At 39.2% G+C, this 15,192-nt stretch overlaps 1 protein-coding gene across 1 annotated transcript in view; it reads left to right on the forward strand.

Moving 5' to 3' along the window:
• Window positions 1-15,192, forward strand: part of PCLO (piccolo presynaptic cytomatrix protein) — a 367,625-nt gene that overhangs the window by 21,900 nt on the left and 330,533 nt on the right. The window contains exon 4 of the mRNA XM_075557645.1: window positions 1,063-2,469. Coding sequence (XP_075413760.1) covers window positions 1,063-2,469 — 1,407 coding nt within the window. The remainder of the gene's footprint in view (window positions 1-1,062; window positions 2,470-15,192) is intronic.

Below are 15,192 nucleotides of genomic sequence, written 5' to 3' on the forward strand. Positions count from 1 at the left end.
TTAAAAAAAAATAGAGTATTGCAGATAGAGTTGACTACCCCATTTAACCTCAAGTTTCCTTTACATAAGATTGCAAACAAGTTTTGCTATATTAACGCATAAAAGGACATTATTTCAGTGCATGTTTATACTTAAAATTGATTTAAGTAAATTTAGAAAAGCTTCAGGATATCTATTTTGAATAAAAAGTAATAGTTTAAACTGTATAAAATACTGTAAAATTAGATGTGATAAATTCAGTTATTTTCCAGAGAAAATCATTTGAAGCTCAAGACATGTATAAACATTTTGTTTGGAATAAGCTTGTTCAAGTATGAACTATAACTCTAGTTGTGATACTTCTTTACTTACTCTTGGGGAAAGAAAAATGTTGGAAATAGATGCTGTTAAGTTAATATGTGGTATTAAATGTAACACCCCATTGTCACATAGTGGTGATATGAAGAGAAATAGTCAAATCTATGTCTTACTTACCTGCCCTTTTCAACTTTGCATACACTACTTATATATATAGATTATACTTAGAATAATTTGAGGGGAAATCATTATTTTGCTTTAGTTTCTTGACAGGAAAATATTTTAAAATATTTTAACTTTTTCTTCCTTTGAGCATACCATATTGAGAGGGAAGTATGAATCTGCTAATTTTAAAAACTTGTGATGTGCTAGCCCTAGCCCAGGCTGTGTAGCTTAAAACTCCTCGAGACACAGCAGTAGAGAAAGTATTTGACCCCATTTATAGAATTTGTTAGATCTTCATTTTTAATTCTACATTATATCTATCGGTAAATATAGAAATAAATTAATGTCAGACATTAAGGTAATATAAAAATACATTATTTTAACTTTTTATTTTACTCAAACTTCAAAGGGTTTTGGTCTGTGAGTATCATTAATCCTATTCTGATATCCTATGCTTTTTACACCATAATATACAACTAAGGAAAATAATGCGATTTGTGTTTTAGGCCTTGACAAAGGTAGTCCCGTGGATTTTGTGCGATGCTTGTTTGTGTTCACGTTTCTCGGATCTCCGTAACCCTTGTCTCACATTATTTCCAGATAAAAGAATGGCTGTGTTTAAACTGCCAGATGCAGAGAGCTCTCGGAGGGGACCTGGCTCCGATGCCCCCATCACCACAGCCCAAACCGAAGATGGCTCAGGGTGTGCTGACACCAGCAGGGAGCAAACCATCACCGCAGTCTCAGCAGTCTTCCCCCAAGAAGGAGGCTGCACCCAAACAGGACGTCTCAAAACCCCTCGAGCCTAAGAAGCCCCCACCGCTGGTGAAACAGCCAACCCTACAAGGTCCTCCCCCTGCCGTGGCCAAGCAGCCTCCTGCTACGGAACCTTCAGCCCAGGCAGCCCCTCCCAAAGAGCCTTCTGTCCCCGCGGAGCAGGCCAAGGCTCCCATGGCGGATACGAGAGCCAAGCAGCCCAAGGTGGTAAAGCCGGCCACCGACACTGTCTCTGCATCCTTAGCAGCAACAAAACCAGAAGCTCTGAGCTCCAGAGTGCCAGCACAGGCTCCTGAGAAAACAGCCCCTCCTCCCAAAACAGACGCTGCCAAACCCTCACAAAGCTTCCCACCCACTGGAGAAAAAGTCACCCCACTTGATGCGAAAGCCATACCTCGACCTGCATCAGATTCAAAAATCATTTCACAGCCTGGGCCTACTGCAGACAGCAAACCTCAAAAACAAGCCGATCCAGCTCCAAAGAAGGAAGATCCCAAGAAAGCACAAGCCAAAACGAGTCAGAAGCCAGAGGCCAAGCCCACGCCCAAAGGGTCTCCAACGCCCCCAGGTTCACGACCCGCCGCTGGCCAAACTCCACCAGCAGCACAGCAGCCTGCAAAGCCACCTGAGCAGTCGAGAAGATTCAGTCTGAATCTTGGAGGCATCACGGATGCTGCAAAATCCCAGCCCACGACTCCCCAAGAAACAGTGACTGGGAAACTCTTTGGGTTTGGAGCTTCCATCTTCAGCCAGGCATCAAGTTTGATATCCACCGCAGGCCAGCCTGGCCCTCATTCACAAAGTGCGCCGGGGGCCCCAGCCAAGCAAGCCCCTCCTCTCTCACAGCCACCACCTTCTCATGGACCAGCCAAGCCTGCCAGCCAGACACCAGCAGCACCTGCAAAGGCCACACCTGGGAAAAAGGAAACCAAAGCTCCAGCAGCGGAGCAGCTAGAGCCTAAAGTTGAACACGTTCCAACCACCAAAAGAACAGAAGCAGAAAAGAAGCCACCGCCTACTAAAGATAGCAGACCTTCCATTCCTGAGCCCCCAAAGGCTGCTCTCCCCTCCAAACCGGAGACAACCCCCAAAGCAAGATCAGTTTGTCCTCTCTGCAATACTGAACTGAACATAGGCTCTAAGGAGCCTCCTAACTTCAACACTTGCACTGAATGCAAGGATCAAGTGTGTAATCTCTGTGGATTTAACCCTACACCGCACCTGACTAAGGTAAGCCGTGCCTACGTTATATATGGATGTGCACATAACTGGTGTAAAATATGAAATGTTTTGGTGACCAAGTTTCTGAGAAAAAAATATATATTTCTTATGAAGAAAGCAAATTCATATCTTAGAAGGTATTTTAATTGCCCAGTAAATGCTTCCTCTCTTATTAAGCACTCATGTAGTTTATACTTGGGTTGGTTGAGCAAAAGTAAGGAGATAACAGAAGCCAACAGCCTAAATTAACAGTGATTCTCACCATTTGCGAATCAAAGGCTCACAGCTTTGTAGGAATGTCAAGTAAACATTGCTTTTTTTTTCATAGTATCTTTGACCTTGCCAGTCTCTTGAATTTTTTAGCAAGAAGTTAAGGTTGGTCTGTTTCTATAAACGCAAAATCTCTCATTTTACAAAATATTATTCAGAAATTTTTATAAATTAACGTTTCATTCAAATTTCTGGTTAAAATGGGTGCTATTTGAAATCTTACCTGACTTTAGTATAAAGAAGAGTTTTAGTAGGAGCTCTGAAAAGAGAAAAAGAAGAAATTGGTTTCAATGATTAACACCAAGGATTGTTTTTCCTATGGAACAAGATGAAAACTTTCTATAGAATGTTAATGACCAAAAAGTTGATAGCAAATTTATTTAATACCTGTATAATTATAGAAGAATGAATTTATAAGTGTGTGTACCATGTTTACCCTACTGTAACATTTAGATCTTGAGATTATGGCGCTTATATGATTGCAATTCTCTTAAATAAGTAATAACAATATTTTAATAAACTATGGGAACAAAACTAATTGTTCATTGTTTTTATACAAAATCAAAAATTCTTACGAAGCATTATTTAATTCCATTGTCCTTGATTTTATAATTCTTTGGGGTGGAAAAATTGAAAAGATTTCTTAATCTATACAAAATAAGTTTTAAGGATTTTAAAAATATTGTTTGGAGTGAAATATTTCTATAAAGACTAAAACATTTAGAGTGTTTTATTTTAGAAAGATGTTCGTCTGCTTTGATATAAATAGCAGCATAGTAAGGTATTATTCTCTATAGATTTAGGCAGATTCATTTATCTCTGAGTAAAAGTGTTTAGCTGGGGTCCATTTTAAAGGTAGCTAATATTTGGTTTCTTTCAGCACTTCATGAGTGGTAAGAACTATAATTATTACTTGCAATGTTTTGGATTGACGTCAGCAGCAAAACGAAAAACAAACCTTACTTTTCTTTCGTATTTTTAGAAGATGTTTTTACTTGTGTATTCATGCAGAAGGAAAGCTTAATTTTCCCAATACCATTCCATGTATTTTTTGCATTATAAAAATTCTAGCCTTTATTGAGGAACTTTATGGTAACAACAAAAAGCAATTAATTTGAATAGTTGTAAAACAAGCAAGTACTACAAACTTATAATTTCTGTGTTTGAAGTGACGTTTCCACACCATAAAAAGAAGTAAAGAGAATTATAACTAAACTGCAAGTGTATATGCATGTGTATCTATTTAGACCTCTGGTGGGCGTTAGAATGTTATTAGTTTTTGCAAGTGTGAAGTGAGAACCCTTGAGGACGGAGATCATCAACTATTCAGGGAAACACTGATTTTCTGTGTAAGTTATAACTTGGAGGTGTTAACTTGGGAAGACGATTTGTTGTAGATAGCAGACAATTACCAAGGGCAGATTTGAAATTTCGGTTGTTGGATATTTGAAAACATAACATCTTGTGTCCAGATGTTTAGAGGAGGGTTTGTTTAAAATTAATCATGGAGATTCGGATACTCTATTGCTGTTTCAAGTGTTTTGTTTGTCCTGATTTCTTTGACTATGAAAAAAAATCTGAGATAACAAATGTGATTAGTGGTATGACCCACCTTGACTGAGATAATCTGTGTGAAGTTTCCAATTTGCATAAAGCCAACATGCCTTTGGTTTCTAACCGAAGTCCTTTGGCTGATGAGGCATCAAGGCAATGATTGACGATTAGTTGGATTAATTCAAGTATAAATTCGTACTGGTATTAATATTTCAATCACTAGAAGTTTAAAAGACTGATAGAAGGGGCCAGTTGAAAAGAACAGCACAATGTTTGTGAATATATGTGTGTACATAGATATGTGTGCATATTTGTATGTTTGTATATGTGTGGACGTCTCTATTTCTATCACATTTTTAGATGTGAGTCTAGATAGGCTTAAGCCATGGTACAATCCCAATGTTCAGACCACTAATATTCCTTATCTCCTGCCCATCAGCGTGATTAGGAAAGCATTTACTCTTGGTTGGTGTTGCACATATCCTTGCCCCCCCATTCAGCTTGCATTGTTTCCTTGAGAAACAATATTTTCTGCTAAGCCAATAACTACACTTTGATCTCAGTTTCAGAAAACATGTCAGAAATATCCAGAAACGAACCTACTCATGAAAGGATTCAACAAATTGGATTTATTTTTCTAATAAAACATATTAAGCTCTCTATTAAGTCTCTGCCTCTATTGTACCAATCGGTGTGAGGCAGGGCTTTGTTTCCTTTTGGTGCTACCCTGCCCCTCTTTCTGGTAGAAAGAAAGCCTGGTCATAATTTGTCGTGAGTTTGGGAGTTAGAGATGATACACCCCCTCCCCCACTCATTAATCACATATACCTGTCTCTACGGTTGCTTCCTGTCTTTCCTCAGCGACATCCACACAGCACCCACGAAGTGCCAAGGGATGCCTGGAAGGCCCCGGGGTGCAACCTGGCTTCAGGCTAAGCTTACTGTTTAACTGTTTGATGTCTAGTTTGTTTAAATGGTACTATATTCTGTTCATTTCAGATAACAAGACATAGGGTTTTTCTTTAGACTTTTCTGTCTCCTAGGAAGATCTTGTCTTGGATGGGGTAGTAACATGGGCAGAAAGGCATTCTGAAAGTATGGTCTTTCAGAATGCGGAAGCATCAATCAGAACAAAATGCCTCATTTGGCAATCAGTTTACTTCTTTCCTTCTGTGTCAGTTAAAATGTAAGAGTTGTCAAGTTTACTCATAGTTGGTATTTCTTCCATTGTTTTATTAGCTTTATAAGTTAATTCTTATATTGAAGGCATGTATTTATTTCCACATATTTCAGCGAGTTCTAGAGTCACACTCTTCCTTGTTTAGTAAGGTAACTATGCAAGACCTAAATGAAGTGGGGGTGGCTGATCTATTGTTAATGAACATGAGCAGTTTTTTGAGCAGAGTAAGGCTAAGTAGGTCGCGTCACTGAGATCCCTTCTGATGTTTGCTGTGACTTCTGGGTTCTGGCTCACATGCTGAGGAGCGACCTTCAAGGGATCTGTTGCTTCCTCACTTAGCAGACACGTACTAACTTGTGTTTACCCTCAAGATCATTCTGTAATGCTTTAAAAGCCTTTGCCAGTCCTCAAAAGCAATGGAGTTTACATTTAGGAGAGACATTAAGTAAAGGCTGAAAGTGTAATAAGATATCAAGGAGGCAAAAATTGTTATTACTAATAATCAATGTCAAAAGAATACCCAAAATGAAATATAGATTCTGCAGGAAGCATCCCGGCATCCTTGGCAGAGAGGGGCCCCTGATGGCATCGTGGACTGGAGGTGGTCCATCACCTTTCCAGTACACACAAATGTCCTAGCCATTTTCAGGAAATATGTGACATGTTATCAGTCCTTTCCATCGGTGACATTTAGTCAAATTAAATGCAAATAGAGATTTAAGTTAGCCATTTTTGTTTAAACAAATTTAAACACGAGTGAAATTTCACTGTAAGTCTTTTTTGTTACACCTTCTGACATGGTTAGTACTCCGTTGTATGTGATAGTTCTTTCATCTAATTTAAGCACACACAAAACATAATTTAAGATAACTATTACCTCATTCCATGGATGACTGTTGTTTCATGGCAGTTCTCATATTGAGAGTTTGGGTCAATGTCAGTTTACAAATGACAACATGAATCTTTTGGACATAAGTATTTGTACGTGTTTCTACCTGGCTTCCAAGTAAAGCTTACTGAACGGAATAAACCAAACTCACTGCCAAAGAGTCGACTCTGAGGCATAGTGACCGGCCCTGTAGGCAGGGGGTACTGCCCTGTGAGTGTCGGAGACTGTGTCTCTACAGAAACAGAAAGCCCTGTCTCTCTCCTGCGCTGTGACGTAAACAGCTGACCGTGTGCTTAGCAGTCCACCTGTCCCCTCCTTCAGACAAAAAAACTCCACATTTAACATTAGCTGTAAAAACTACCTTTTTCAGAAAACAAACCCACATTTTTAGATTGTGGTCCCAAATCCAGACAATTTTTGTCTTCATTTTAAATTTAAAATATACTTTTCTTCCTTTACTAAAACTTAAAGAAAAATAAAACAAAAACTCAAGAGGAGTAGTTGTAATACGGACATCTCAATCCTATATTCAGACAATCATTGCCGTTGGAGAAAATAAATTCTTGACAATTTAATATAGGTAACTTTTTCTTGCCCCTTAAATGCATGGATTATATAATTCCACATATTAACATAGCATGATTTAAAATAAACATTCAACTGCATTTTTGCTTCAAATCTAGGGACATGACTCTAAAATCGTTCCTTCATTACACTCTACAATTAACCTAATATGATGGAAAATAATGTTTCTTGTCTAAAAATGACAGTCTACACTGCTGATGAGATGTAAGGACACTTCAAAATGTTTATGGAAAAATTCCAGTACCTTTCCATTGCATTTCCCGTGAACTTTTTAAAAGCCCCTCATATGTTTGTGTGCATATTTGCCCATGTGGGTGTGTACATGCATGTATGGAAATCTTTTAAAATACAAATAGGGGTAATCTCCAGAAGAAGCTGGAACTAAAAATACCACAGGTGAAATTTTGAGAGGCGATATACACAGTTTCTGTATTGGTAAAATGAACATTTGCGTTTTAATTTTCAGAATCCAGATGTAGTGGCAAGAGGAAGTATAATAAGCAGGAGGAATAAAATCTATCTTTCACACGGAGTTAGCCATGAGAATAAAAATATGTTCAGAGCTCTCTATATGGAAGGCCTCAAGTAAAATTGCACACTTCTTGCTTCTCTCTTAAATATATTAATGAAATGTGATTTTTAAATGGCTCATGTAAGAAGACCTGTCAATTTGCTAATTTGGGAAGCTACAGAACGCATGAATTATGAACATGCAGCATCACTCCTGCAGCTTTATTTAAAGTATTTCTAGTTCTGTTTGTTTTTAGTAAAAAAAGTATGATAAATTTGTATTAAAAACATGATACAGAACACATCAGTAATGGTTGTGAAAAGATTTGTCTTCATTTTAATCCTGAAACTAGCTATTTGTTCACTTTCATTCCCCACTAAACATGTCAGAGTAACTATTACACATTTTGCTCAGTTTACATCTCTATTCCAGAGCCTTGGAAGTAGAAGCGATTTCCAGCACATCATAGATCACTGCCTTTCTCATTGCCTCAGAGGCCCATCACGATCAGCTTTCTTTTGTTCTTGTTAAAAATAGAACTACTCCACCTGAGCCACACAGTCAAAGGAAAGCTAATTAGAGTACTCAGTAAACAATACACCATTTCATTGAGTAAACTATCTGCACTCATGCCTGCTAATTCCTTGGGTATTTACTGAGACTTCGTGAAGTTCAATTGAGCTTTTAAAAAGGGCCGTCAAGAAGTTTCGGGGAAAATTCCATGATCTCTTAATTCCAATTGTCCACTAATTTTGAAATTCTCTTGTATTATATGTCCAATATTTATTCTCCCATTCTTAATCTATCAGCATCCTGGAAAAGATGGGTAATCACCGAAAAGGTAATTGAGGTACATTCATACACACACCACACACAACCTTACGTTCACCTAGAAGCAATTATGTAAATAACACCTAAGTATACATCAACCTTAATGGACTTAAAAGTTAAAATAAAAGTAATACATTTAAGTAGAGCTGACTCAGAAGTGAATAGTATCAGCTGAGCGTATAAAAACAAAAGATTTAATAAGATTAATGAATTTAAAAAGGATCATCTTCTAGTTCAAATCCTTGCTCATTTACCAAGATTCCAAGCCATTTAGAGCCAGTTTTCTCATGGGATCGTAATACAGTGTAAGGACATATACTAAGTGATGATGCCCATGGATTTGATTTTACACCTGCGTGAATGATCTGGATATCCACGGCCATAGAGTAGTTGGCTCCAAGGATGCTTTCTCCCAAGTTTGGCTTGTGTACCCGGTAGCACGACTAGTGCTCCTTTTGTTGAAGTGGAGTTGCACAAGGGATCCCTGGTGGCTGAGTGGTTAACTCGTTGGGCTACACTAACCACAAGGTCTGCAGTTTAAACTCACTCACTGCTGTGCAGGAGAAACATGAGGTACTCTGTACCCACACATTTACAGTTTTGGAATCTCACAGGGGCAGTTCTGCTCTGTATAATCGGGTCAATATGAGTCAGAATTGACTTGATGGAAGTGAGTTTTTAGCCCCACAAAATGCTTCAATCAAAACAGGACCCTTCTTGGGTAGGATGAGCCAGTCAGGGTGCAGTACAGCACTGGTGAAACACACAGCTTTCTTCTGGTTATTTGAGGCTTCTTCCCCCCCCACTATCATGACCCCAATTCTGCCTTACAAATCTAACTTGGCCGGAGCATGTAAACAGGTGCAGATCAGAGCTGGAAACCCAGGGAATCCAGGACAGATAAATCCCCTCAGGACCAATATTGAGAGTAGCATACCAGGCGGGTAAGGGGAAGGTGGGAGAAGACAGGGTGAACTGATCACAATGATCTACCTATAACCCCCTCTTAGGGGGGTGGACAACAGTCAAGTGGATAACAACGGTCAGTGTAAGACATGAAAAATAATAATTTATAAATTTTCAAGGCTGCTTATGGGAGGAAGGGGAAAAATGAGAAGTTGATACCAAAGGCTCAAGTAGAAAGAAAATATTTTGAAAATGATGATGGCAACAAATGTAAAAATGTGCTTGACACAATGGATGGATGTATGGATTGTGATAAGAATTTTACGAGCTCCCAATAAAATGATTAGAAAACAAAAACATAAGACCCTTGGTCACCAACACTTGAGAAGTGCTTTTACTTAGTTCCTCTTAGAGATATGAGTTGTATAGTGTATATACTCGAATATAAGCCAACCAAAGTATAAGCTGAGGTACCTAATTATTACCTGGGAAACCAGAAAAACTGATTGACTCAAGTAAAAGCCTAGGGTGGAAAATGCAGAAGCAATTGGTGAGTTTCAATAATAAAAACAAATGAAAATAAAATTACTAAAATTTGAGACATCAGTGGGGTAATGTATTTAAATATTTATTTTAAATAAAAAACATAAATAAAGGACAAGTCATTTAACATTAGTAAACCAGCACAGTAAGTGGAAAATAGGTTCAACAAAAACAATGAGGTATCAACAATGATACCTTAAGAGTACTATTCCCTGAGCTCAATCAGCAACCAAGCTAAAATGTAGAGTTAAAATCCTTCAAAACTGGATTCCTCCTCATCATCCGTATCCCAATGCAGAGCTCCCGCTGGTGTGAGGTCATCATAGACGCTGTCCTCACTGAGATCGCCATCATCACCATCACTGCTGTCATTTTCATACAAAGTGCAGTCTTCACTGCCATCCACAGCATTACTAATACTACATTTCTGGAAGGCACGTCGCACCATGTCTTCTGGAATGTCTTCCCAGGCATCTCGAACCCACTTTGCTATGAACTCTATGTCAGGCTTCATGAGATTCTCTCCTTTTGTTAGTCAGGCTTGACCAGATGACATCCATTCATGCCACATCCTTCGCACACAGTCTTTAAAAGGCTTATTCAAAGATACACGTCATAGGATGGCTCTGATTGGTTAGATGTGAGTAAACAAACATTCAAAGCCCTGCGGTGTCAGCAGGGCTTTGAATGAACAGCAGAAGGATGGCAATCACCCGTGAAATAACAGGTTCTCCTCCCACAACCTTGAGGGGGGAGCAGCTTATACATGAGTATATACGGTCTATTCACAAGCACATTAATGCCATGAGAAGGCTTATAGTAAAGGACTTTCTTTAACCAAAGATATATCCTAAGCTTATTAAACACAGAATCTGTCCATTAACTTGGCAGAACTGGTATTTTAAAAAAAACACACAAAACAACAACAACATCAAAAACAAACAGTCCTGGGAAGTGCTGATGTAGAGTTAGGTCCCGGACAAATTTTGCATTATAGAAATAGAAGAGAAACTTGAATGAGTTACTGAACAGAATGGCTGTTGATCAAGTCATAAATAGGAACAGAAAGCATATATGATGAAATCCTTTCTATTCAGAGTAAAGAGTATTTTTCAGAATGAAACATACAGTCTGGGGGTTACAAGAAATGCGAACAATATTTTAGTGGAAGGTGTAGGTAACATGGAACAGGTGCATATGGTCCTTCTTACCTTACTGCAAGAGGAGTCCTGATGACACTTCATAGCTGTGCTCTGAGCTGCTAACCTCAAGGTCTGCAGCTTGAAACCACCAGCTGCTCTGCAGGAGAACGATGGGGCTTTCTATTCCTGTAAATAGTTACTGTCTCAGGAACTCCGACGGGTAGTTCTCCCCTGTTCTATAGGGTCCCCGTGAGTCAGGATTGGCTCAGTGGCAGTCAAATGGGGCTCCCGCAAGAGAAGAAGCCATGGTGGTATAGTGGATTGCCCGTGGGCTGCTCATCCTCAGGTCGGTGGCGCAAGCCCTTCGTCTGCTTAGCTGAGAAAGATGCAACCGTCTGTGCCCATAAAGATTTACAGTTTATGAAACCCTGTGGAGCATTTCAACTTTTTAGGAGGTAGAATATCATCAAGAACCAGTGGTGCTGACGGAAGAAGTCTAAGCTTCACTGACGGATTAGCTAAATGCAAAGATCCAGGAATCGGCAGAATCGCGATAGAAACATTTCAACAAAGTGATAAAGCGGTGTAAGTACTCACTTGTCTATGCCAAGAAATTTGGAAGACAGTGGCCTGGCCTACTGACTGGAAGAAATCCTTATTTTTCCCATTCCCAAAAAAGGTGACTCAACAGAATACAGAACATTTTGAAGAATATCATTAACATCACATGCAAATAAAATCTTTCCTCTGTTGAAGATCATTCGGTAACAGATGCTGCAGTATATCAACAGGGAACTTTCAAAATTCAACCTGGACTCAGACGAGGACATGTCATGGGGGAAATTATTGCTGATTGTCAAATGGGTCTTAGCTGAAAGCAGTGAATGCCAGAAAGAAATTGACTTATTTTATTGACTATGCAAAGCATTCAACTTTGCAAAGCACCCACAGACTGTGGATCCTGACAAACCATTAAGAATGTTTTCCAGAACACTTCATTGTGGTATGTGGAGCTTTTGCTCAAGCTTTTGCCCAAGAAGCAGCTGTTTACAACAGAGAAATACTGCATAGTTTATTAAACAGAAAGTTGTGCATCTGCATGATATCTTTCCACCATACATATTAAATCAGATAATCTGATAGCTGGACTGTATGAAGAACAAGGCATCCGGATCGGAGGAAGATAATGCAGGTGACAAAACCTCGCTTGCTGCAAGTGAGTGACAGCACTTGCTGATGAAGATCAAAGACGGCAGCCTTCAGGACTGATTACAACTCCAGGTAAAGAAAACCCAAACCTTCACAACGGTGCCAATTGACAACTTTATTATACATGGAGAAATGTTTGAAATTGTCAAGGATTTAATTTTGCTTGGATCAATGATCCACAGAAGCAGCAGTCAAGAAATCAAAGGGCATTTCATTAGGCCAATCTGTTGCACATGACCTGCACAATGACAGGTGTTGAAGAGCAAGGGTATGACTTTGAAGACTAAGGGAGCTTGGATCTAACCTGTTATTTCCCATCACCTCATATGCATGTGAAACCTGGACAAGAGGAGCTGATACATTTGTATTATGTGTTGAGGAATTTTGGAAGTACCTTGAACTGCCAGAACAAACATTGATCTTGGTAGAAGTAGAGCCAGAATATGCCTTAGAATCAAGAATGCCTAGACGTCAACTCTACATACGTTGTACATGTTATCTGGAGCAACTAGCCTCTGGAAAAGGGCATCCTACTAGGTAAAGTAGAGCATGAAAAAAGAGGACGACTGTTAAGGTGATGGATTGACACTGTGGCTGCCACAATGATTTCAAACGTAAGGACTGTGAAGGCGGCCCAGGCAGTGCTTTGTTCTCTTGTACAGAGTAGCTATGGGTCAGAACCAACTCAAAGGTACCTCACAACAACACTGCAGGGTATTCACTACATGACAAGCTATTTGCTTTGTGAAGGCTCATCCTTTACTCAAAATCAAGTGGCTCTGATGAACACTCTATGCTTCCTGAGCTCCTACTTAATATTTCTAATTGGTAAAGCCTCGTGGGCCAAGTGTAGGCCAACCATAATGGTGAAAGGCTTATATTATTGACTTACAACTGGTTCAAATTTTGATTCTAGCACATATTGGCTATGTGTTTTATTCTGGGAGAATAAGACTTTTCATGTTTTCATCTATGAGATACATCTACTCTCACAGAGGCGTAGGCTTTGGGTTGAGTCTATTTCCCTAAATAGTCCTTGACTCATGAGCACCACCTCACTGCAATCAAGTCCATTCCAGCTTGTAGCAAACCTAGTAGGGAAGGGCATACCTGCCCCAGCTTATTTCTGTGGTTTGAGAGCAGAAAACCTCTCGTGGAGAGACTGGTGAGTTCTAACTGCTATGGTTGGCATTCCGACTCATGAACCGTGATGCCTCCAGGGCTCCCCCAGCACCCAGTGCTGAGGCAGAGGTCGCATATGCCTCCAGCCGCCGTCCCTTTTCACCCTCTTCAATCTTCATCTGACACCACCCTTCCACCCCACAACACGGTCTACATTTCTTCTCAGCTTAGTTCAATTACTCATTGCAATGGCCACACAGAACTAATAGATGATGTTCTGGTTTGTTAGGGAAATTGTTGCCAGGTGCCATCAAGTTGATTCCGACTCATCGTTCCCTATAGACAACAGAAAGAAACACCGCCTGGTCCCAAGCCATCTTCACAATTGTTGGGTTTTAGCCACCATGTCTTCTTTTTTGCTGTCCCTCTACTCTACAGGGATTGCAGGGTTCAAAAGGATATTCTCCATGCTTGGCTCTTCGTTCTTCCTGGTAAGGAAATCCCCTCTTCCTGCCTCCGAGGTGGCTGATTTTATATGCAGTAGGATGGCACTTGAAATCCACCCTGTTAACATTCATTCACAGATGAATCATATGATCCAATCAGCATCTCCCTCTCCTTCTTACTCAGGTTCAATAAGGAAATGAAGGTCATGTGGAGGGAGTAACAAAGGCTATGGCTAGAGGAAGCGTATCAAATATTTCACTGACTCTTAGTAAACATTTCTAACTGAATAGAGGTGGAAATGAAGCCCTCATAGCATGTTTTTCAGTGTTAGTTGAGATAATTTACTCTTTTAAGATTTGTTCTGAAAATATATTGATCAAGAAAAATCATTTTATTTACTCAATAAGCTCTTATTAATACCTTGATTCCTTATACCTAGAATTTTTGTCATTGCCTTCAGAGTGATAAATTCTATTGCTTTCAGACATATCCATTGAAATAAGCCTTACACAATATTCAACATGTCCCATATTGTGTTTATCACCCACCCCCACTCCCCCAATATGATCTTCCTCATGTGTTTCCTGTCATACTGAAAGGCATCAGAAATTCTGAGAACCATTCCACACTTTTCTTCTCTCACAAACAATAGATTTTTTTTAACTCTTGTCTATTCTACCTGAGAAATCCTACTCTGCTCTAGTCTGTCTTATCCTCACTGAAAACCCCAACTAAGTCCTTATTTATTATTTCCACCACAGGCCAACTGTATCATTCAATATGTTTCTGAAGATGGGTATAGAGTACTTATTTATCACTTTCTCCAGAATCCCTTAATCTGTTGTTGTATATGACAATATCCAATGCCATGTTCAAAATACACTTTCGTTTTTTCATACTTCCGAGTATATGCCCCACAAGTTTTCGACTTCCCCACATCCTTATCTAGATGACTCTTAGACATCTCCTTGACCCTTACTGCAAACCCTTTAGCACCCAGACAAGCTCTGTGGAGTATTGCAACGTCTATTGACTTCTCTCTAGCAGTTCTTCAAGAACAAAGAATTAGTCTCCCCTCACGACTAGTAAAGTATCATACATGAAAGGAGATATATATACATATATATATATATAATTTTCTCAGTGAAAACTTCATTTAATTAAATAACATGTGGAATGACATACACATTTTTGTTAATAGTCATAATGGTAGTCATAAATGATTTCAGACTTGTATGATTGTCTATTGACTGTAAGGATTTTGAAAGCCTCATACAAAGTCTTAAACAATAATATGTGTCTCTTTGTAATTGTCCTTAATATCTGGAAAATTTAGAGAGAAGATGGCCTTTTTTACATGAAAGTAGAAAGTTATATATTTTAATTCTCTACTCAATGTCACCTAAATCTCCTCCTCTTAGAGAGCCCCAGTGGCACAGGGTTTAAAGTGCTTTGATTGCTAACTTAAAGGTTGGTGTTACAAAGTCACCAGAAACTCCACAGGAGAAAAATATGACAGTCTGTTTCCATAAATAATCTACAG

This window comes from Tenrec ecaudatus, chromosome 9 (assembly GCF_050624435.1).
Source record: "Tenrec ecaudatus isolate mTenEca1 chromosome 9, mTenEca1.hap1, whole genome shotgun sequence".
Taxonomy (NCBI): domain Eukaryota; kingdom Metazoa; phylum Chordata; class Mammalia; order Afrosoricida; family Tenrecidae; genus Tenrec; species Tenrec ecaudatus.